General features: G+C 37.0%; 5 protein-coding genes across 11 annotated transcripts in view; 2 read left to right on the top strand and 3 right to left on the bottom strand.

Moving 5' to 3' along the window:
* capn5a (calpain 5a) overlaps positions 1-489 on the bottom strand; it is a 13,676-nt gene extending 13,187 nt beyond the window's left edge. Inside the window, exon 1 of the mRNA XM_008308924.2 lies at positions 352-489. The gene's annotated coding sequence lies outside the window, so the exon portion shown is untranslated. The remainder of the gene's footprint in view (positions 1-351) is intronic.
* Positions 429-5,400, top strand: LOC103377930 (uncharacterized). The gene is made up of 5 exons (XM_025055138.1): positions 429-565; positions 2,072-2,224; positions 2,619-2,788; positions 3,022-3,424; positions 3,672-5,400. The coding sequence occupies exons 1-5, from the start codon at positions 507-509 to the stop codon at positions 4,732-4,734; spliced, it is 1,848 nt and encodes a 615-aa protein (XP_024910906.1). The 5' UTR covers positions 429-506; the 3' UTR covers positions 4,735-5,400.
* An 11-nt stretch (positions 5,401-5,411) lies between these two features.
* dcun1d5 (DCN1, defective in cullin neddylation 1, domain containing 5 (S. cerevisiae)) lies at positions 5,412-9,258 on the bottom strand. Of its 3 annotated transcripts, none has more exons than XM_008308925.3 (10): positions 9,105-9,257; positions 8,559-8,581; positions 7,858-7,900; positions 7,620-7,719; positions 7,234-7,399; positions 6,973-7,064; positions 6,735-6,843; positions 6,093-6,197; positions 5,894-5,996; positions 5,412-5,818 (listed from the first exon to the last, which is right to left on the bottom strand). In XM_008308925.3, the coding sequence occupies exons 4-10, from the start codon at positions 7,685-7,687 to the stop codon at positions 5,769-5,771; spliced, it is 693 nt and encodes a 230-aa protein (XP_008307147.1). In that variant the 5' UTR covers positions 7,688-7,719; positions 7,858-7,900; positions 8,559-8,581; positions 9,105-9,257; the 3' UTR covers positions 5,412-5,768. The 3 variants fall into 3 exon arrangements, with proteins under 3 accessions (XP_008307147.1, XP_024910911.1, XP_008307150.1); XM_025055143.1 differs by having other exon boundaries at positions 9,145-9,205; XM_008308928.3 differs by lacking the exon at positions 7,858-7,900 and having other exon boundaries at positions 9,105-9,258.
* A 664-nt stretch (positions 9,259-9,922) lies between these two features.
* On the bottom strand, positions 9,923-19,017 carry LOC103377935 (cullin-5-like). 2 transcript variants are annotated; one of them, XM_025055134.1, is made up of 19 exons: positions 18,932-19,017; positions 17,806-17,915; positions 17,329-17,428; positions 16,948-17,124; positions 16,563-16,704; positions 16,186-16,331; positions 15,990-16,070; positions 15,673-15,766; positions 14,768-14,898; positions 14,475-14,582; positions 14,225-14,289; positions 13,987-14,146; positions 13,773-13,904; positions 13,347-13,470; positions 13,002-13,177; positions 12,688-12,849; positions 12,449-12,567; positions 12,117-12,240; positions 9,923-11,755 (listed from the first exon to the last, which is right to left on the bottom strand). In XM_025055134.1, the coding sequence occupies exons 1-19, from the start codon at positions 18,953-18,955 to the stop codon at positions 11,561-11,563; spliced, it is 2,370 nt and encodes a 789-aa protein (XP_024910902.1). In that variant the 5' UTR covers positions 18,956-19,017; the 3' UTR covers positions 9,923-11,560. The 2 variants fall into 2 exon arrangements, with proteins under 2 accessions (XP_024910902.1, XP_008307152.1); XM_008308930.3 differs by having other exon boundaries at positions 13,987-14,119.
* Positions 17,932-23,144, top strand: LOC103377934 (solute carrier family 35 member F2-like). 4 transcript variants are annotated; one of them, XM_025055140.1, is made up of 9 exons: positions 17,932-18,391; positions 19,708-19,802; positions 20,581-20,756; positions 20,926-21,053; positions 21,154-21,313; positions 21,804-21,960; positions 22,031-22,083; positions 22,204-22,358; positions 22,722-23,144. In XM_025055140.1, exons 2-9 carry the CDS (start codon positions 19,759-19,761, stop codon positions 23,049-23,051), a joined length of 1,203 nt encoding a protein of 400 aa, XP_024910908.1. In that variant the 5' UTR covers positions 17,932-18,391; positions 19,708-19,758; the 3' UTR covers positions 23,052-23,144. The 4 variants fall into 4 exon arrangements, with proteins under 4 accessions (XP_024910908.1, XP_016887442.1, XP_016887443.1 ...); XM_017031953.2 differs by having other exon boundaries at positions 17,932-18,534; XM_017031954.2 differs by lacking the exon at positions 19,708-19,802 and having other exon boundaries at positions 17,932-18,534.
* The last annotated feature ends 128 nt before the right edge of the window (positions 23,145-23,272 follow it).

The raw sequence follows: 23,272 nt of genomic DNA, 5'->3' as shown, positions 1-23,272 counted from the left end.
AATTCATTGTATCCTGTATATAAATATAATCGTTTTATTGGTGTTGTGTTTCATGAAAAGCATATATTTTATTTTGAAGGTAAAAGCCGGAAGTAAGTCTATTTACTCGTGTTCCTTGAAAATGAAACTTTTTAAGGTTTGAACATTTTTGTGTCATCGTAACCAACTCGAGCAAAACATTCGACAGACACTGTGCTGTATTATGTCTCGTTCGGTTTCTACAAATAATGAAAACTGTTAAAAATGTTTTGCTAACTTCGATAAAATGTGGAGACATATTAAAATGCTATTGAAATTTCCCGTAAACTTCACTTTACATTTGCAAATTAAGTTTAACTTGTTTGTACCTACCTCTGAGTTCTTTGGTTTAACGGCTACTCGGTGTTTAAAACTCTGTTGCTTTCGTGTCTCCTCTCTGTGTTCCCCGCGTTTCACTTCTTTCTGTGTCAGGACATTGGTGTTCACTTCACTCACTTCAGGGCAGCAATCACTGAGTAGGAGGAGAAATGGGGAGGAGGAAGGAAAAGCTCCGACTGCGCTGGGACTCGATCCGTTCTAAAAATGAGTGAGACCGAAGCTGTGATGCATTCTAATACTGCTCGGAAAAATTACCACCACTAACTTTTGTCGGCATTAACTGACTCGTTCATCGTAGTTGATGACATACTGTTTTGCTTTAATGTCATATATTTCATTCTATCGATATTCATTGAAGCATGTCCATTCAAATTATATTTCCATATCAGCGTTTTACTTTGAGGGTTAGGGTGTTCTTTTTCAGACACACGTTTCTATTGCTGTCATTTTTGGTTGAGTTCCATTAAATTCAACGACAAACTATTCAGTTTTTTTTAAATATTGTTCACTACTGTTCTTCTAGTTATTTTTAAATCTTACTTTGTTTATGAAATCTGTACTAAAATTTAGAGTAACTTTAATAGTTGCCTGTATCCATTTTCCACATCGGAAATTTATTCATTTTTAGGCCGTAAAAAATGCACTAAAGTTCTAAAATGGCCAATGCATTTGAAAGATAAAACGAGCGCCACAGTTCACCATTGGTTTTGTGCTATGACAAATCAAATAAGTTATTTCCTTTTTATAATAAATTTGGTGTTACTTGTTTCCACGGAGCAATTGTCTCTATATAAATATGCATAAAAACTGTAAAAGATAAAATGCACTATCACTACTTAAAAAACAGACAAATAAAACTCAAACGTACCAGGGAAGCAGAAGTGGTAGTTTATATGCTAAAATGGTGGTTTGCATGCATCCATGTGATTAGTATTAGATTATTAAGTTTTCTGTTGTACAAAAACATTACCCTATATTAATTACCTTAAGGCCACAAGGTGGCGTGTTAGCCTCACGACTGTAAAAAGTCACCCGCTCATGTCCTAATTTGGACTAGTGGTTTTACAGTATGGGTTTTGCCATATACAGTATGAGTGTTCTACGTGCGCTCTACGTTTACCACAATCAACTTTGAGAGTAGTTTAAAGTTTATTTGAATACGAGTTCCATTTTGTAATTCTGGCAAGCCACAACAAAACACACCTGAAAGTATTTTTAGAGCAGCTATAAATATGATCAAATATGAAAATTCATCAATGCAATAATTTCAGCCCTGAACATGTATATTGATTTATCTTTGTGCTAAAGAAATATTTAAATGTAAACAAACAGAGGAAAACAACACCAGCACAACTGTGATCTTTATAGTACACTGTAAATATCAGCAGATTGGAACACTGAAACAACCGCTGCAGAAATGCTGGGTCTTTGTGACCGGAACATTTATCAATGTTTTCTCTGTTGAGTTCTCTTTGGGTTCGGTTTTCTAATTTGTTTAGTTTGCTGGTAAATATGACAATAAAGTTTTTTTTTAGTTTTTTTTTTATTATTTTTTTATTTATTTTAAAGCTAATACTTTTTGTAAAATAGGATCAGTTTAGACAAAACTTAATTTTTCTTAATTGTCCTTTGTTCTGTCTGATACTAAGAGCAGGTGTTTTTAAAACAAATGTCTCTGTCCCTGCAATGTGATTAATCTTTAACATCATAACAGGCAAAGACATCCGTTGTGTCATGTGAGGAACTGCACTTTACACTTCAACAGAGGAGACAAGGAGAGACAAAAACACGTCCATCTGACATGTTTGTTCATACATGAAAAGGAGAACACGGCTTCATCCAGGGCAAACTACAACAACCACCACAGGTAAATAACGTAGAACTTAGACTGAGGATAACTCATACTAAACTGTTCACTTCTTACCGGAATCCTGGACGATTGTCACTCAGGTTTACTGTAAAAAAAAAAAAGAAAAAAAGAAAGAAGGGCAAACATGCTTTAATGCTGCAGTACTGTAGAATTTAAATTAATTTACTTGAACATATCTGTTATTAATGATTTTTATTCATTTGATTTCCTGGAGCTGTGCATATTCATTGTTTCATTTAAAGATTTGATACTGTAAAACCAGTAACATTTTTAACACACATGATAATCGGAATATTGAAGACATATTCAGCTATCCTTAATTAACTCATATAGTAGTATTAAGATGGCTCCTTGAAAATAAAAACCTTTTGCAACTTATTTTCCTCCTCAGACTAAAAATGCTAACCAGCTGGTTAACATTTACTTCTCTTGTGGCTGCCTCAGCTAGTCCACAAAGAGCAGCCTACGGCCAGCTTCCACTCACCGTTGCACCAACCTGCAGAGTCTACATTTTGCCAAAGCTGGAGTTTGTTTTAAACTGTGGGGATGGAAAAAATACTGGTCAGTATTTGAAACCAGAAATAAAAATAAAGTCCTTCTCAGACACATGTACAGATCACCTGTCACTTATTTTACTTGATTGAGCCCAGTAAAACCACAATAAAAAAGGGGCATAAATGCATATAGTTAGGCAAAGACTTTTTATTGTTAAAACATAATTTGTTAAAACAGAAAGAAACACTTGCAGCTCTTTGTTACCTACCTCACCTGCCTCTACATTACCTTATGCGCAGGTCTAGTCCAGTACTGGCACACTCCCTTTGGTGAATTTACATTTCCTGGAAGTCACAATGAACGGGATCCTGTTTTCATGAACCAGGATGGCAGCCTGGTCATCTCCAACAGTAGCAGCTTCCACCGTGGGCTGTACTACTGCCTCCTGCAGTCCAGACAGGGAGCCTCACTGTGGCCCTATGAGCTCCACACCAGTTATGACCATGAAGACGACCAGGACATTAATGGAGACCAACGAAGCAGCAGCTGCCATAAGCTAAGAGTTAGGAGAAATGCTGAGCCTGAAGACAAGGAAGCAGGGGTTTCAGAGGAGCGGCTGGCAGGAGCTGTGGCAGCATCAGTACTGCTGACTTTTGTGGTGGGATTCAGTGCTGGAGCTCTGGCCAGAAAACATATCATGAGGTGAGAAATAGAATAACACACCAGACACACATTTAGCTTCAGAACCACAGTTTTGTTTTGTGTTTAAATACCACAAACCAATCAATGATGATTTAGGTTGAAGACAAGTTTTCTGTACGTCCTATGCTACTATAAAAATAAACATATAGATGGTCAATGTCTGACCGTCAAACAGACCAACACCAGCTGCTGTATTTCAAAAATTGTCTTTTTAGTTCAATTTAACCAGCTTCTTTTTCCCTCCCAGGTGTTTTCAAGCACTCATTGCCAAAAAACGATCATTTCAGCGTCAGCATCGGCGTCGGTCTGATAGGACAGACGTAGGCTGTGAGATCTCCATAGCAACACTGCCTGTTATGTACGACAACGTGAGCTTTGAAATGGGGCAAAGTGTGGACGACTTGGACATGAATGCCACAGTTTCTTCAACATCAGCATCTCCTCCTGAGAAACCCAAGAGAAGCTTCAGACACAAACGAGAGGAGGGGCAGGAGACCACAACCTACCTGGAGAGATGTGACCACAAGGTGGAGGAGAGGAGGACAGGAGAGCAGGAGGAGCATGGAGGAGGAGAGCTGAAAGAAGGGAGTGAAACTGAAACAAATCAAGAGATTAACAGCAAGGACAGAGAGGACAGTGGTGAGGGGAGAGAGGAAAAAGGAATGCTGGAAGACAAAGAGGATGAAAGAGATTTAGAGGAAAATGGAATAGAATGTGAAATGCACAAGGAGGGAGAGAGAGGCGTCAGCTATTTGTATTTGTCAGATGTTAATCGCATAGCTAAAACAGAAGAAAAGACATACAGTGAGGATGAAGAGAGAAAGGAGGAGATGCCTGGTCAGAGGGAAGAACAAGACAATGAGCAGGAGAGAGAAGTTGGAAGCAGAGAGAAAGAGACAGATGTTGAAACTAAGGATGAAGAGCAGGAGGTAGATGAAGGTGAGAAGAGGTCAGATGAAGAACAATCTCAGCACTTATCTTCAGACTCAGACGATGAAGAAACAGGCACCGAAATACCAGAGGACACAAAAGACGAAGGTGGCAAAGGGGAAAAAGAAGCGTTGTCCTCTCCCCCTCGTCGCAGAAGAGTTATACGCCTGTACCAGTACGATGAAGATGGCCAACGATACTGCCACCTTCCAGAACCTTCTCCTAAAGAACCATCTCCTGTCCTGAGGCAGAAACAACGCTCTGTCTCTCTGACACGGCTCAACACAATCATGGCTGCTGCCTCTGAAGGGCCACTGGACAGGAGGGAGACAGAAGAGGAGGAAAGAGAGGGGAGGCCACAATTTCACATGGACATATAAAAAAGATACATCACTGTGGACAGGAAATCAAATTCAATGCCATAACAATAAGTAATCCATTGGTGAAACTATGAATGCTAAATAAAGCTACAGAAAAGGAGATATTTTTCCACTGGTGTAAAAAACACAATTAAATTGACATGCTAATATTTAATGTTTTAATTAATTGTCAGTTAAAGTTGAAGATATTAAAGTCTGGGGGGTGGAGGGGGCAACAATACTGAAACAATACTTCTAGCTCAAGAAGGCTTGCATTTCATCATGATTTAGTTACATCAAATAATTCTAGAGGGACATAGATGAAACGGTGATTTCATACCTGTGAATTTCACAACAAATAACTGCATCAGACACTGCATCAATACCTGGATAGTCTTCCTACAAGGACAAGAATGTTGGAGAGAGAACTGCCAGGCAGAAAGAACAGGAAGAGCACAGAGAATATTGATTAACATATTGGAAAAGGACATTGACAAGGTTGGTGTGATAAGAGACAAGTGAAGGAAGATAAACTGTCCCTTAGATGATGCAGAGAGGATTACTTTAAAGTTTGAGATACAGTATCTATAATGAAACTATAATGGAAATCCATTCTGTGTTTATACAGTAAGGAAACTTCTGGCTCAATCAGATATGACAATAAAGTATCTATGACTGAACAGACCATTACACTTCCATTTTTCTTTATTGTTTTATTGAAACATCTATAAACAAGACACAAAAGTAATGAGATGACAAATTCCACAGCTTCTTTCTCTACTATTTTTTTTGGTTTTGTCATTTGTGGCTTTCTTTACTTAAGAATTATTTTCTCCAAATCATTACTAATAATTAAAAAACAGTCTACTCAGTGAGAGAAAGGCCTCCTAAAAACCATTGGCAGATGATGCACAGGTATGTTCTGTGATGAGGTGGCGCTGTAGTGCATGTGTGTAAGTATTTGCAATATTGTCCATTCTCTTTGACAGATTCCTTCTGTATTCATTTTTGTTTTCTCTCCCTTCTTTTCCTGTTCAATGTTGGGACATTCTCTGCTAGGACGCCGTTTTCAGCCATTCCACAAACTCATCTAGCAGCACGGGCCCTGTGAAAAGACGAGGACAGAGGCTCGGTACAAAACCATGACCAAAATTACATATGTGACAGATCTAACACTCACAAGCTCCATCTTCATCGTAGTTACTGAGGTCTGTGTTAATGGTTCTGCTGAACTCCAGAACGTTGTACCACTGGTCTTTATTCATGCCTTTGTACTTTGATTGCTGTGTGAGTGACAAAAATATATAGCAATATAATCAATACATTACTTTACCTGAAGTACTAAATTTGTATCTCGCCTAAATAACTGACAGTTTTACCTCTAAGAACTGGTGGAAGACTGGGAAGAGCTGCCACGTCCTCCCCAGCAACAGAGCCAACATGGATTTAGCTGTGTCCATGTCCAAACTCCTCTGGTCCTTATCCTGATCACAGAAAAGGTTGTCAAGCTCACAGGAACCACTGTCTCAGTGTTGTGGTTAAATCTGTATAAGTAGACTCGAAACATATGACAAAGACTTTAATCCCTTGTTTACACAATTTTCCAGATTGTAATAATTTTTTTATTTGACATATGATGCCTTAGCATAAATATTTGCTTTTAAGCTGCATATTTTTTGGAGAAATTAATGTTAAACAAAGCAGCATCTGATGAACATTTTAGGTAAAAACAAGAAATTAAGTTCTTCCAATATGGATCTATTCTATTATTTTTTATAGAAAAAATATTACTATTATTAATTATTATGTTTAGAAATGTCCTATGGTAGTGACCAATTCAGTGACCAGTGTTTGCAACTACTTTATTTTAAATGAAAAACTTGTTGTGTGCACAGGACACAGGACAGTTACTTAAAATAATCAGTGCTGTAAAAGAAGATTTTGACAAGTGGACTTTGACATGTAAGTTTCGTACACACTCATTTTTTAAACTGCACAAACAAAAAAAGCAGTTCACTGACCCTGGAGAAGTCAAATGCATATCTGTAGACGTTTTTGAAGACTGTTGAATCGTTGAGCTCACTACGTAGGAAATCCAATTTACTCCGTAACCGCTCTGTGTTGTCACACCTGCAGGTGGGTGGTGGAACACGGTGTAAAATACTTATTAACAAAAGCATTCACACATCAGTAAGGTAACAGAGTAAAGCAGAGCAAAGTCTGATTTGTTATTTTAAAGTTGTATATGGGTTGTCTTACTGTAGTGACGTCATTCCCCTAAGCCACTCTTCTTTTGTGAAAAAGCCCATACTTGCTGCTTCTAGATGCCATGCTAAAACTAACATGATAATCTGAAAAAAAAAACATAATGGGGTTAGTCGTTGTTACACAATACAATGATACACAGATGCAGTTAGTGTGAAAGTAAACTGTCTGTTATGTTTAGCTTTTTGCATTTGGTTTAGACTGATTTAGAAAACAATACATTCAACAGAGTTTATTGCACATGGAATCACTTACATTCTCTGGTTCAACACCAATATCTTCACAGAACTTCTCCATAGCCTCTGGACCAACCACCTGGTCAAGACCAGCATACTCTTGGAACCAAGCAAGGCACTTCTTGGTGGAGAACACCTTATCATCGCTTATCTGCCTCGCACCACGGATCTGAAGTCGAGTAAAACTGCAAGAGTGTTCAGAAGTTAAACAATTCATAAAGTCATAAAAAGACATCAGCTTCCTCTACTTCCTATGCTTTAAATGACTGAGGTTAAGGGTTTATCCAAACAGTTTTGTTTTTTTCCATGATGTTTTTCTAACTTACTGCTCACACACCTAACAAAATCTAGATGCCGAGTATATATACCATAATGATAAGAGAAAATAAAATGACAACAATTTACCTTGTAATTTTACACTTGTGCTCATGATCATCTGTACCAGAAAGTTTTCTTTTCTTCTTTACGGGCATCACTAAACCTTTAACAGGCTTTACTAGCTGGGCTGCGAAGAAAAGAGCATTTAATTCAGTGCTTCTTCCAAGCTTTTCAGCAGCATTACTAGAATTATACATACATTAAATAACAATAATCGCAACAAAAGATAAAGTGATAAAGAATCTAACAATGATGCAGGACATACCTGTGTATTTATGGCTACCCTGTCCATTCAGATCTAAGATATTCTAGAAAAAAATATATTGTATTAATCAGTATAGTATAGATCAAGCATAGCATCTGAAAAAATGTGATACACTAAACACTATAACTAATGAGCAAATACCTCAAAACTTTTACCTTAGAATGTGAAAAAATGGGATTCACTTTTCCTAACAACATATTACTTTCATTCTTTGCCTCCTGTGTTCCATCTCTATTGCATTGTGTACTTCTTGAATCCAGCATAACTCTCATTTACACATATGTATTTTGGATTGCTTGAACTTGGCAACATTCTTCTTTTCTATGGTTCAGATATTCACTATTTGTCATTCACTTTATGGTTTTACCACTGATTACAAAGTTTTATTTGCCAACATTATTACTTTTGCAGACCCTTTTCTAGCAACATGCCTGTTCCCATTGCAAGAAGCCAGTGGCTTAGGTCTGATCCCTGTGATAACCCCACCAATACCATAAATGTATTTGTTACCACTGGCTAGCCATATATATGTAATACATGTCCTGTACTGCCACTCCAAATCCCTTTTTCATACATTACTATTGCTCTCTCCAAGTTCCTGACATTAACCTTCTATAGATAAACACTCTAATAAGTAGATTTGTAATAACAATTTCCGGAGAGGGGGTGTTTGTGTAAAACACATCAACATAAATACTTACAAGCTTGTCCAGCGTTTCTGTTTCTGAAAAATACAAAAATAGATATTTCGTCTTTCAGTTTTAAACACATTTTGGAATCGTCCAAACAATCATAGACCTTAGTTTCTAACACAGTGGACACAACAAAAAGTAAACCACATGATGATATGGTATTTCTATATTTACGTGGACATAGTTTTAAAACGCAAACGTTATGTAAATACATTGTTATCGTTCTAAAGCGCACTGCGTCAAACGAGTCTTGCGCCGACGTTAGCCGGATTTCGCTAAGGAGGCTAGCATGACAAACATGAAAATTTATGACCATGAATATTTATCTAGTGGATATTCTACTGTTTCAATAACCTTTATTAATTTTTTTAACAAAGATTGGCAGCTGGGCACTAGCATTTACCGTGGGACATCTTTTGTTTTCCAAACAGGGTAAATTCAGAGCTAAGCTGCTAACATTAGCTAGTCAGCCAAAACATGTTTAGCCTTACAATTACTCCATAACCGTCCTTCCTCTTTAGTTGCTGTAAGACATCATGCTTTGTAACAACTTACTGCGGATTTGGTCTTGTAAAAGAATTGTTACAACTCGTACTTTAGTCAATTTCTCCTCTCTCCGTCTGAAATCAACTCCACCTGCTTCTACTGCGCCGGGTAGTCACCGGCGCTTCCGGGGGATGAAACCATTTCGTCTCCTCACAGGGAAGATACGCATCATTATTGGTTCCATAATATTTGTACGCCCAAATATTTACCAACATATATTAACGAACAAGAGAACAGAAAAATACATTTCATCAATTAAATACATAATATAATTTATTTGACGTTGCACATGGTGACGGCACCGTTATTCTTTACTCAAACCTCCCCCTAAAATGAATAAACATTGACCTAACCTATTAAAGAAACAGGGCTGTGTTTTTGGCTCTCACGTGTTTGAAGTGGAATGGAGCTGTAGGATGTGTGACTTCAGTTGTGTTATCATTCCTCAAGGCCTTCTGTCTGTGTTTAAAGCATAAGTCAGGGTCCCGCTGATGACGCAGCTACATTGAAAATAATGACGATACCAACGTCATGTTTCTTATTATTAAATGTGACGTATGAAAGTTGTCAATTTAAGAAAATAAAGTCTTTATGCTTTTCGAAGCCCTGTATTACACATATGACATCTTAAGGAAACGCAAGAACACACTGTCTTCTTTAACTGTTGTTCACTCATCTAAAGATTCCATCACCCATCAAAAGAGAGAGAACCTTAGCAATGTATTCAACATTTTTAAACGAACTCAGTCTCTATAGTCAATGGTAAACCTCTGAGCCATCAGTTATAGCAGGCTTTATCTCTGAAATGACGACAGCAAGAAAAAATCTCTGATTATGTTTGTCTTTATTTTGCCTGAAAATAAATTAAAAATAGTTGAAACAAGCAAAATAAAGCAGCACACATAGGTATTGAAACCACTCTTCCACTCACACAACACAAAGTATCATGTCTTTACATGATGCAGTGTCAAACATTCAGCTGGTTGATGCTGGGAGTGATTGTGTTTACAACAAGTTTTTTAATCACCCAAGATAAAAAAAATAAAATAAAATAAAAAAAGACATTCACCCCACCATTTACATTCTGTTAAAAAGTGTTTCTAATTTTCTGGCCCTTCTATCATTTATTTGTAGAGACTAGAAAAATGAAAATATCACTAAAATGGTAGCCAGTTCAACTCCAATTCAGTAACAAACACCATTCATTGTACACACTTACAAAAGACTGAGTGAAGACCTAGTAAAGACGTGTGTTCTGTCAAATTGCAATAAATTGTTGAAAGTGTAAAATAGTCATTTACACCATTACACGCTGACAACAGTTCTTGAAATTACATTAAATGAATATGGGAATTTCCAATGAAAAAATCTAAAAAGAAACATTTGAAAAAAAAAAGGAATAGTGTAATAAAAATAAAACAACACAGTAAGTTATTACAGAATGATTCAGTTATGTTACATTTTAGGTAAAGAAGCCCAAACTGCTGTTGAGGTTCCAACACAGACATAGTGATTTGTTTTTTAAATGCTGTCAAGTAGATCATTGGCAGAACCTTGTAACAGTAGCAATTACATTATTTTGATTAACAAATTTGATTTAAAAAAAATATTATGACAAACTGTGGATGATAAATAGTCAGTCAGCTTTTTTCTGCTGTAATTCATATTTAAAAATTTATTTAATTTGATTTGTTTCAAATTCACTGTATGATTTACACTAAGTAGTTTGTCGTTTGACATCTCACACATACACACAAGTTCACACACACACACACACAAACTTGAAAAAAAAAACAGTGTCTAAAATGTAACACTTTAAATTTTTTGCAGTATTACAGGTTTTTCACCAAAACAAGACAAAGCAGCATGCCACTGTGGAAAGTGCAGACATAAACATTTTAAAGAAAAACACCAAGTCCTCAAATAAACACTCACACACACAATGATTTACTCACACATTCACAACATTTGGCAAAATACTCTTCGGTAGTTTAAACTAGTCTCTCCATTGATGTTGATCTTCATTCTTGTCGCCCTCAATTTTCAAAGTTAGGAACAATGGAGATAATAGGAGGGAGACCAAGTGGCTGCTGTTAAGATGGCAGCTGGGGCATAATGGGAAATCAAAGAATAGATGTCAACTTGATAGGTTTGTCCACTGCTATGCCTCTTAGCCTCAAGTTGCTGATTAAAGTAAGGCAGGAAGTAGTTCATTTTACAGTCTGTTTTTACCTCCCTTTGAAACGAAGAAAACTCCTTCGTGACCAGACACTAGAGGGTAGCATAGAAAAGCAGAGTGGCATTCCACAAATACATTCAACATTTTCTCCAGCACACATTCCCCTCATCACCATCCCGTCCTCTTCTTCAAGCATGTCATCTTCTCATCTTTCATGTTTTTTATGCTCCCATTGCAGAACAGAATTTAAAAAAAACAAAGCACAAAGAGCAGCGCCAATTTCTGTCTAGGCCATGTAGATGAAGGTGTTAATGTCTGTCTCATCCCTCTTAATGTATTTGTGTTCAATCAGCCACTCAATCTGTTCTTTGATCATCTTCTTCTGAGGCAGGAACATGTTCTTTAGAATCTCTACTAGCTCCGTCTGCAGTTGGGCATTGCTAATCCTCTTCCTCATCTTCATGATTTGTATAATGGCCTCCTGAGCAGTAAATAGAACAAAAGTTAGGTATGACTTTTCTAAAAATAAAATCTAGGAAAGAAAATTAAAATAATAACAAACATACAAAATTACATTCAATGAATGTATGATAAAAATGTACATGCAGATATTTATTGTATACATTACCAAGGGTGTAAGTATGTACATTTATATTGGACATATTGTGCTTCTTTTATGCATATAAATATGGAACTAATGGAGAATATATCTCAATATACCACATTACATTATATATCCATACAGTACAGGGTTTTATACCAATTACACTACAGGAACTGGTTTTGTGTGGTTTCTGTGTGGTGAAAACAATATTGCACAACCACGAGTAGTTGAAACAAACCTGAGTTCTGAGTATCCTGAGCTGAACAATTCCTTCGTTTTCTTCTTCCCTCATACGCTCAGTGGTCAACTGCAGTCGACCAATCAGATTGATCTTTCCCCGTTTCTGGACTTTGGAGTTTTTTCTTACAAAATAAAGACAGAAATGATCAACTGTTGGTCTGTTTTGTGTCTGTAAACGGCACATTCACAGGTGCAAAAAATATCTTTTATTTTTCAATAATAATAATTTAATCTTTCAAAATGATTTTTTTTCTCACTGAGTAAAATAGATATATAGATATATATATATTTTCAGTTTATTTCTAGAAAATAGAAAAATTCAGAACATACATGAGGGAGAAGTCTTGGTTCACGTAGAAGAGTGTGCTGTCTGTAAAGTCTTTGGGAGAGTTTACAGGAGGCTCATATGACAACACTTGTCTCTTCAGTTTAGGAAAGGCAACAAGGGACTGCAAAGATAAAAGACAGCAGAATTATAATAGGTTAAAAAGTTCACAATTCCTTGTTAAGTTTTCCACAGTTGAAAAGCTACAGTATGTGATGATGTAATGATATTTTCATGGTCCGACCCAAAGTGTGCGGCGCAGCTCAGCATCAGGCAGCTCTGTGGCCAGTTTGAGGTTCTCAAAGCTGATTCTTTCTCTCGGTCTCTGGTTCCAGGCAAACAACACAGCGAGCTGGAACGTCGTCACCTCCAGGTCGTACTGACCCACCTCGTTTTTAAAGGTGATCTGAGCAGAAAATTAATGACAAATAAACGAACCTAGTTATATAAAGGTCTAATAAGGCAATAGTTTTAAGGAGAAAAAACATAAACAAGCACTTTCTCTGGGTTGAACCACTGCCTTGTTCTGTGATGTCAACTACCATCTAAAATCCTTACAATTCCGTTGGACATGAGGTGATGCCAGTGGAGTTTGCGTCCACTATGATTCCTTTTGTAGAAATCCTCCACCTCTGGGATCAGATCCTCCAGCTCTGTGGGAAGCGACACAAAGACCTTCTCACTGCTTCTGGACCAGGCTCCAGCATTTAGGATCTTAATGTTCACGCTGTCAGCTGAGGACAAAATGAGTAGAGATCACATCTGTTAGTTCTGAAAGTTTTTCCAATTCAAGTGACTCAAGTGTGAGTCTTAGCTCACTTTATATTTTGCTATATAATATGTAACAGATCATTTTTATTGTTTGAGATGGATATAGATGGGAGCTCCTGTGTTTTATATTACCTGGAAGTGCTAGCTTGTTGTGTTTATGCACTTCTTTGAAGACTTGATTCAGATCCTCTGACACTTTAATGTCCTGGAACATCCGGGCCAGTTTGTTGACATAATCTGCGGGCATTCCCACTTCCTAAAGCAACATAAGGAATAAAAACACTATTAGGAATTGACTTATGCCATGTTGAATTTATCATGTATAGATTAAAACAACAAACAATAACAATGTAGAAACCACAATTAAATGTGGTGCAAGCATCTGGTTATTTCTAATGTTTGTATCAAGACAAATTCACAACCAGACATGAAGAAACAATATGAAAAAGTTTACTCAGCAGACATGAAGACTGATGAAGAAACAATATGAAAAAGTTTACTTTGCTTGTTTGTTGCTTTAAATGTGTGTCTGTTCTTTCAGTAATGATGAAGACTCACTCTCAGCCACTCCACCATGTTTTCCTCAATCTCACTGTCTGCTGAAATGTCCAGGATCAGGCGTCTGGTCAGGTGAGCTTTGTGGTATCGCATAAACACATCCTTATTCTGGACGTACTTCAAAACTAAGAGCTAAAATCATGACAGAGACAGATAACAGGTAAGTGAAAAGACAACAGAGTCTCAATACCAAGAGCCAGACTCAGACACTCACCACTTCTTTGAGTTTAAGCTCAATTTCCTCTGAGGTGAGTTTCTTGCTGAGGGGAGTTTTTCTGAGCAGCATGTCACAGTAGTTTGCCAGCAGCTCTGGACACTTGGACTCCGGCTGAGTCTTCATACCCACTCTGACCAGATCACAAAGATGTTTACATCTGTTTACTTAGTGTGAAAAAAAAAACCCAACTAAAATTCAGTTTTATCCTAATGTTATGAGAAAAGATTAACCTCACCCTTTTTGTTTCATAGGCAGTTCCAGTTTAAAGATTGTGGCATCATTGACAACAGCTTTGTAAGCCTGAGAGACAAAAAGGCAATGGGTCAAAGCAACAAGGCTGTAACTAATTATGGAGCATATTTATAGAGTGAGCCGTACATGATGACTTTTTCATACAAACAAAAAAAAATAGCAAAAGTAAAAGTAAAACAGAAATGATTGAAAAACCCTTTAATGTTGCTGAATTTCAATTTCATAACACTCACCTTATCTCTTGCTGTGAGGAACCGAGGGTCATCCTGGAAGGCCTCCTTCACCAACTTACTGAAGCGGTTAAACAACATCAGTAACTGCTCCACATACTTCTCAGAGTCCTGAAAAATTAAACATCTCTATTTGAACTCTTTGAAGTGTTTGGGATTGTAAAGAAAACACATTTTGAAAAACATCTGCATATTAGAATTTTAATCCTAAAACTTAAGAATACTTTTGTAAACCCTTTACGCTCTAATTGATTCAATGAGGAACTGTGTGTAAAAACATGTGCTCGTTCACATACAGTAGTTATGGTCTCAGCAGATGCCACCATGTCTGCTAGGCCAGCACTGATGATGTGTTCTTCCAGGTCTTTCAACATTGGCTCAATTCCATTGGGAACTTTATCCATCAGCGAAAACATAAGGTGCAACTCTAGGCCACAAAAAAACAAAAGAAAAACAAAATTGAAAACACATTTACAGTAACTTAAGATTTAAGTTTGCAGACAATTATTTTATTCTGGATTTTCTTTGTTCATTATTTGGAAGGGCTTGATTTGGTATCTCAGATAAATCAACTTTACTGCTTAGGTCTGACCATGATTGGCACAGTGCATGTGTTATAACCATAAGAATGTTTGACCCATGGTCAACATACTGAAGTATGTAAGTACTGAATAACAGTTACTAAAGATGTATTCACTTTAATAACATAAAATTGCTATAATAAGATAAGGGACAATAACAAGTATCTTTTACAGTTAAAAAACGAATGGAAATCAAACCAATATTTGAAATCTACTAAAGATCTTGTAACATAAGATCATAAAATGACAATAAAATGTAAAAATGGATGACATTAGGAGATCGGCTGTCAAAAAAGCCAAGACATTAACGTTAAAGAGCCAACAACCACAGCTCATCTGTGTTCCCTGCAGCAAAAAACACCCAACACTGAGAGAAGGTTGTTTCTATTTTAAAGCCTGGCTGATACAGCAGTGACCTGATGCCACTTTATGCAGCAGACGTTACTCGCCTCTCATGAAATGTCGTAGGCTCAGTTTCTGAGCAAGTCTACCTTATAATTATCAGGTCAAGGGTCCTACTGAAATACTGTAGTCTTGTTCAATGTGGTTCTAAACTACACTGCATTACCAGGACAAACAGACAACATGAAAACATAGTAAAAAAAGCACACGTGACTCACTGTCAGTCTCATTACGTTTGATCATTCCTGGACATTCAGCTAAGATGGTTTCTTTGAATGAGGTCACCAGAGCATTCACACAACATTCCATAAGCTGCAAGGACATTAAAAATATCAATTAGGAAAATATAAACAGACAGAGTGCTCATTTCCAAAAGTGCAATTCTTACACCTTTGGTGCATGAACTCATTATAAAAATCAGGCTTGAAAACATTTATCAGACAAAGCACAACCCAATTACATTAATTTAGTAAATGTGAAGCCACTAGATAAATCCTATAATACAATCTGAGATGAGTCCATGAAAAACACTTACAGCTTGAACAGAGTTACATTCACGCCTGGTCTCTAAATATCTAAGTGCTCTCTTCTCCTCCTCCCTCAGCTTTGTTTCAGCCTGCACAAACACAAACATAAAGTGCATCAAAGCATAAAACAACAATGACAATGACAGTGAAAATGTACAGGGGACTGGAACTGCACTCATGTTTATCCATACTGTTGTGCCATACATATTTCATGTAGTTCTGGACGCCGTTTTGTTGTAGGTAGGACAGCGCCTGGGTTCTGTAGAACCTCTCTGTGGAGTCCAGATAGGCTTTCTCAAAGTTGTCCCTGTAGATCTGCAACTTGTCTTCTGGGTTGGAACACAGGTTCACTGGTGTGTGACAAAGACAGGAGGACAGAAAATTGGTCAATAAAAGAGACATGGTCTTGACCCTGGCAGTTTGTTTACATTTTTACATTTTCGGTGCATAAGAGACACAATAACATGTGGTTCAGTGTATATTATTCTCTCACATTTTCTTATGTCAATCTTATTATGAGATAACATTTAAAGTAGTATTACAGTAGTTTTACTGATGTTCAAATTAGAATTACATCTTACCATACGACTCACGAACTCCGATCACCAGCTGGGAGTCGAAGGCCTCCCCCAGCCTCTCAGCATGTACCAACTTCATGGCACTGTCCTGTAAGCGGCTCTTAATGTTGGAGAAGATTGATTCATTCCACGTGTCCAGCATCAACTGAAAAAAAGTTGATAAATGTTAGACTAAATAAAACAACTCACAACAATAGACTGTTAATTGTTTTAAAATTATGATGATGATATGTACCGTAAGCCAAGGGTTGTAGAAGTGTGAAAAGGGCATTATTGTAATGAAAACTCTTTGCTCTCCGCCACTTATGTCATGTTTTATTTTTTTGTTGTTGCTTGGTGCATCATCTTCCTACCTATAGCTTTACAGAATGAATGCTGTTCTTCTCACCTTGCGTACAATGCTGTCCTCCATGTTTGCTTTCTTGTTGCTGCCCTGTTTCCCCATAAGTGTGATCTCCAGCTGGCAAAAGGGTTTTGGGAGGATGTCACACTGGGTGAAGAACTTCCGCCACTCAGCAATGTAAGCTTTGAGCAACGCCGTGTCATCCTGGTGACTCAATACTCGCTACAGATGGATAAGGTTAGAGACGACTGTTAATCTATAAACTACTTGAAAATGTACTGTTACCTGTCAAAAACAGAGTGAAATCTAAAGTGTAAGAGTAATCTTTCTTCAAATTAAAACTACTTGATACATTTTAAGCATTACCAAAATAAAAAAAACAAAAATCAATCATTGACCAGACATGACAAAAAAAAGCAAACTTACAGCCTGTGCCTGTTTGATAAAGTCTAGAATGTCTTCTTTGAGAGCCTGATGGATTTTGGCCGGTCCTTTATCATCCCACAAACACACAGCATGGACGTCTCTAGTAAAAAATATGTCAAATGCTTTTCTTGGTCCCAAAAGTAGAGTTTAGACATAAATCATCATATAAAAAGCTAAATTGCTAAAAGAAAAAAAGTTTAGACATAAATCATCATTTAAAAAGCTAAATTGCTAAAAGAAAAAATACAGAACATTAAAAAAGTATTCTGCAGGAATTGAAAACAGAAGTTTTTGCAAAAAGGTTTGCACAAATCAACAAACTATTCACAATTGACCATGATCTATTAAAGCCTTTTGTGAAAATGGTTTTTGTTGATTTTTATATAGCTATAAGGGGAGACACTTTTTCATTTTAACCTGCATAACTTGACCTCAGATTAAATAGAAAAGAAAGAGAGGACTGTAAGCATCTCTTACGAGAACAAGTCAAACCACTGTTGCTTAGTGACGGCCTCCTGTCTGAGCAGCTTGAGAACGATGGGTCGCATCAAATCCCACTTGTCTTCAAACTGCAGGGAACCCTTGTTCTGGGGGCGAACAAGGAGGGGTGAAAGGAAGCGTACAGTTAAAATGAAACGAGTCAGAAAGGAGAAGGTAAAAGAAAGGAAAAGTACTGTAGATTGGACATCTAGGAAAGTAAACATGGGCTCAGGTCAGAGTTCATGTTAGCTAATCCTAGCCACCTGCATGGTAGGATCGTTGTCAATGTCAGAGCACTGTATTATTAGACATTGTTTGGTCAAAACAGCTGTGTTTATGTCAATATCTGCAGGGAATCGAGTATGTGAATGTTAATAATAGGCAAACATCGTTGCATACTTAAACGTAAACAGTTTGCCATAATGGTGATATTCAGGTATTTTGCTCTCTGGTCGTGATTTCCTTGGGTTTAATGGTCCTTTCTTTTAAGTACGATTATTTTTCTGGGTGTACATAGGACGTTGTATTGTCTTAAACGTGCCTCTGCCAGTGGTCATCATCACTAAGGCGTAAGAGCGTGAAGGTACGTTTCACTACAGTCATAATGGTGCATTTCACCTGCCATTAGCAAGTGTCGTGTTTGTCAGACTTAGCAGGTTAGCATTATGAAACACAGAGTCAGTTTACGCTTTGACACTGACGGGAGAACCGCTGTCCGGTGCTGGGGTGAGTGTTCCTTTCGAACCGGTGTCTTTTTCTGGGTATGGCTCGAATCTGCACATGCCCGTTTGTTGTGGTATCTGACTATGGAGACCTTGTAAAAGTCTCGAGTTGAAGCTTCAGTAAGGGCTCACTGAAAGGACACGTTTTTTAAAACCCGGCTGTGTTTCAATTCTGCGTGAAACCGACACCGGAGTTTAACAACGACAACGGTGTCAACTGTGACTTCAGGCAGACCTAATTTGTGCTTTCATTTATTTTAAATTACCTGTCTGGGACAAATATTTACAAGGCACAGTGGAAATTAAATAAGTTTTCAGTTTCGTGGGGGAATTTTGCATGGTCAAGGAGTTTAACGCAAGATATACATAAAATAAATAGAAAAAATCCAAGTGTTCCTTACCTTTAACAAATTAGACGCCGCCATGTTTCTTCAACTTATCACCTCGCGGATTCTCGCGAGAAGGGGCTACAGCTGACATAAGATTAGGTCATAACAAGATAGCGGTCCTGTCCCAAATAATAACACTAATCGCTCTCGCTATGAACATAATATTTTATATTTTAGGAGATTTAATCACAATGCTGAAAAAAATATATAAGCAATTTTTACTGGTACAGGTAGTTTGCCTTCAGTGATTATTATGGCTTTATAAATCTTTAATATTTTCGATATTTAGTTGGAGACAACCCTTATTCTTCTTACTATTATTATTATTTTATTGTTTGTATTATTTAACAACTTAAAATTACTAGTCCAGTAGTGTGGAAATGTTGTAACTCTTGCACCATTTTATAATGTGCCAATATAGGTGCCGATGTTACTGACCTGAAAGTGCATTCTTAGTTTCTTTTCTACCTTACAGTGCTTAATAAAACCAATACTCTCAATATGTTTACCTCCTGGTATTTAGTAAGAAGAAATCACTGAACACGTCTTGAATATGTTTTATCACCAAGTCTTATCTTGAGGTGCTACTGACTTTCTTCACATACACACACACACACACAGAGAGAGAGAGAGAGAGAGAGAGAGAGAAAGAAACACGTGCGCATGGACACAAGTGAAAAAGTAATCTTTGTCCTTAAACTCAGTTAATCATTCAGCTAAGACATCCAGAGTTAGAAGTGTCTCAAAGACAACACTGCCTCACTTTCAGAGTTATGTCTCTGAAACAGTCTGAAGACCAGTCCGGTGAGGTGAGCTATGAAAGCCAGAGTAACAGACTCATGATGAAGATCAGGAAATTCAATCCAAGAAAAATCTTCACCTGGTAAGAGAACAGAATAAATAGCCGGGGTGTATGGAGCTTAAAATACAACAATCAATGTATCAATTAATTACCAGAAGGAAAATCTGATATTTACCCTTAGAGATTTAAGTGTAAATTTGTTAAATGTATCCCTTTTCAGGGATACTAACATCTAGTGCTAGTACGCATACTGTTAAATGTTTTTAACATGTTTGCACATAGTCATGAACAAATGGTAAAATTAGGCAACAGCAAAAATCCACCAAAAACCATGGAATTATACTGTATAATATTACAAAGGAAATGTATTATATAATTTCTGAGGGAAAATTGTGTGTAAGGGATAAATGTATTCATATATCTATAACATCATATTGTACACTTCCTATACAATACATTAAATTGTGATTATCAGGAATATTTGTCAAACTAATTTTAAAAGCCATAGTGCTAAAATGTGGATTTTTGTTAAATAAGTGCAGCTATTAAAAAGTTGGTTAAACATATTAAATTTAGTTGGTTCTTAACTAGTAAAAAAATCCACAATATCATATGCCACAATAGCATTTTAAAACCTCCCTCAAAAATGGTTACTCTAAAATAAATAGAAGATGATAAAAAAACAGCCACTGTAATCAGTAACAACAATGTGCTTTTAAAGAAGCTTAAGTTTGTGATGATTCCTTCTATTATTTATCTATTTTTATGGTGCTACTGTATTGTAAGTTGTGCATAGCAATGTTAAGGTGAATGATTCTTAAAAATAAATGAGAGCTCTAATGATTTACTTCTTTCACAGGCAATTGGCCAAGACCTTGGCAATGGGTCAGGGCCTGGCTGTCCTCATCTGTGGGACAGCCATCAGCTCCCAGTACTTAACGACCAACTACCACGTGAACACGCCCATGCTGCAGAGTTTGTTAAACTATGCCTTGCTATGTCTCACCTACGTGACAATGCTACTCTTCAGAAGAGGTAACCACATCACTGCAGTTAACTATTACTATATAACACTGTGACATGATCAAAAGTCATGTCAGTATGAACTAGATGTTACTGATTCACCTGTGTTATGCTGTTGTCACGCTGATAAACAATCAATTATTGCTACTGAAAATCAGGGCTGTCCCCCTTTAAAACATAGGGGATGGCAATATTTTTCAGATTCTGAAGAAACGATGGTGGAAGTACCTCCTGCTGGGCTTTGTGGATGTAGAAGCCAACTACACAGTGGTTAAAGCATACCAGTACACTACCCTCACCAGTGTCCAAGTAAGTAGGAAAAAATGTCCCATCTAAATGTATCTTTAAAATTAGAACTTTTTCTGTAATGGTGTTTCTAATATTTTATCATATATAACATCGCCTGCAGCTTTTGGACTGCTTTGTGGTGCCAGTCCTTATGATTCTGTCCTGGTGGGTATTGAAGTCACGCTATACGCCGGTCCATTACGTGGCCGTTTGCGTCTGTCTCCTTGGTGTGGGGACAATGGTTGGAGCTGACCTACTGGCTGGACGAGACCAGGGTTCCAGTAAGATGTTTTTATTTGCAGCTATTGACGTGGCTATTGACATGTCTGATATGACTACTGTTTATCAAAACACTTCACAGTTTGTTGAACTGCATTCAGAAAGTGTTATACTAAGTGTTATATCAATTACAGGATAAATGAAAAGACGAGATTTAGTTAGTTAGATAGTTAAACACTGTAGTACAACAGTGCCAAGGAAAAAAATAACAAAGAAATATAGTGTATTAAAAAAAGACTAAACAAGAAAAAAGGATAAATTAACATTACACTCATGAAGTTGAGTTTAAAACTGTGTGATATTAAAGTCCATGGTCTTTTGTTCAACAGATTAGTGTACAAAACAAAGTACCTCATGCAAGGATTTAATGATACAGTGAGAAAAAAAAATCCACAATGTTCAGGCAGAATAGTAATGATTGCCTCTCACATGGCAGACCTTAACTTATAAGTTGTGGGATTATTTAATGTATTGTTTCTTGTTTCTTCTCAGGCTCAAATGTCTTGTTAGGTGATGGTTTGGTGCTTCTCAGTGCTACACTGTATGCTGTGTCTAATGTGTGTCAGGAATATACAGTAAAGAACCTGAGCAGGGTGGAGTTCCTGGGCATGATTGGCCTCTTTGGTACAGTTATTAGCACTGTGCAAATGTAAGTGATTGTGAATATAATAAGTCTAAGTGATGACATCATAATAATGTGAATTATTTTACTTATGCAGGGTGATCTTGGAACGCAGTGAAGTTATGAACATTAGGTGGAGCTGGGAAGTGGGTCAGTAGTTGAGAAATTATTTTTGTCTTAGCTTTGGTACAAAACAATATCAGTACTTTCACCTGAGCAAAACCCACTATTGAAAGAGATCATTATTGACATGAATGTCTTTTCCCTCAGGGCTTCTATTCTCTGCTTTTGCCCTGTGTTTGTACACGTTGTATAGCTGTATGTCCATAGTGGTGAGACTAAGCAGCGCCACCTCTGTCAACCTCTCCCTGCTCACTGCTGATCTCTTCAGCCTTTTCAGCGGGCTGTTCCTCTTCCAGTACAATGTAAGAAACAACACGCATGCATACAATAACAAAGAAACACACAGACAGGTTTCTGTAACCACTACACCAACACAACCAAGAAACAATTTTAACCATTTTTTTAAATAAGTAACCCATAAATCACCCTAGGCGTAAACAGTAGCTTTAATAGCGAGGCGCATTTAGTCAACTGGAAATTTTTACTAGTGAATTATTGAGGCAAAAACTATAAAATACCAACTGATATTTTGATTCAAATGTAAAGTTCTTCTTACCATCACAAAAGTTGCTAAATTACTGTCTCACATTTATTATCTGGGTTAAGCAGACTTCCCTCAGGCTTTAATACAGTGTTGACCTAAATCACGTCTTGTCTTTCCTCAGTTCTCTGGACTTTACCTGGTCTCTCTGGTTGTCATTCTCATTGGCTTCATCATGTATAATGCTGTTCCCACACCCACTGCAGCTGATCCTGTCTGTTCTTCCTCCTCCATTGAGGAAGAACAGTGTGATGATCTGGCAGCATCTCAGAATGAAATGACAACCCAGGTAATAGTTTTAGAGATAACTAACCAAGAAAGAGAGGGTGATGAAAAAGAGTGCCATATAGATGAAGAGACAGATGATGGTTGGAAAGACAAGAGGAGGAAAAAAAAGAGAGGACAAAGTTTTGGAGAAGAAAACAATGATGTATTTTTTTGCACTAAAATGTGACCCCTGGTAAAATGTACACATTTTGTTTATTTATTGTGTCTTGCTTGTAAAATAGTAAATGACCCACAAATGATTAAAACAGTTGTTTTGTAAATTTTATAAACCATTCCTCGTATACCTTTTTGTATTGATATTATTTTATATATTTTGTTTTTGTGTGTGGCATCTTCTGTAGACTTAGTAGAATTAGTTTATGTGCTTTAAATAAAATAAATGGTACT

Source organism: Cynoglossus semilaevis, chromosome 4 (assembly GCF_000523025.1).
Source record: "Cynoglossus semilaevis isolate Cse_v1.0 chromosome 4, Cse_v1.0, whole genome shotgun sequence".
Taxonomy (NCBI): Eukaryota; Metazoa; Chordata; class Actinopteri; order Pleuronectiformes; family Cynoglossidae; genus Cynoglossus; species Cynoglossus semilaevis.
Note: the sequence above shows the minus strand (reverse complement) of the source record. Positions and strands in the feature narration are given on the sequence as shown.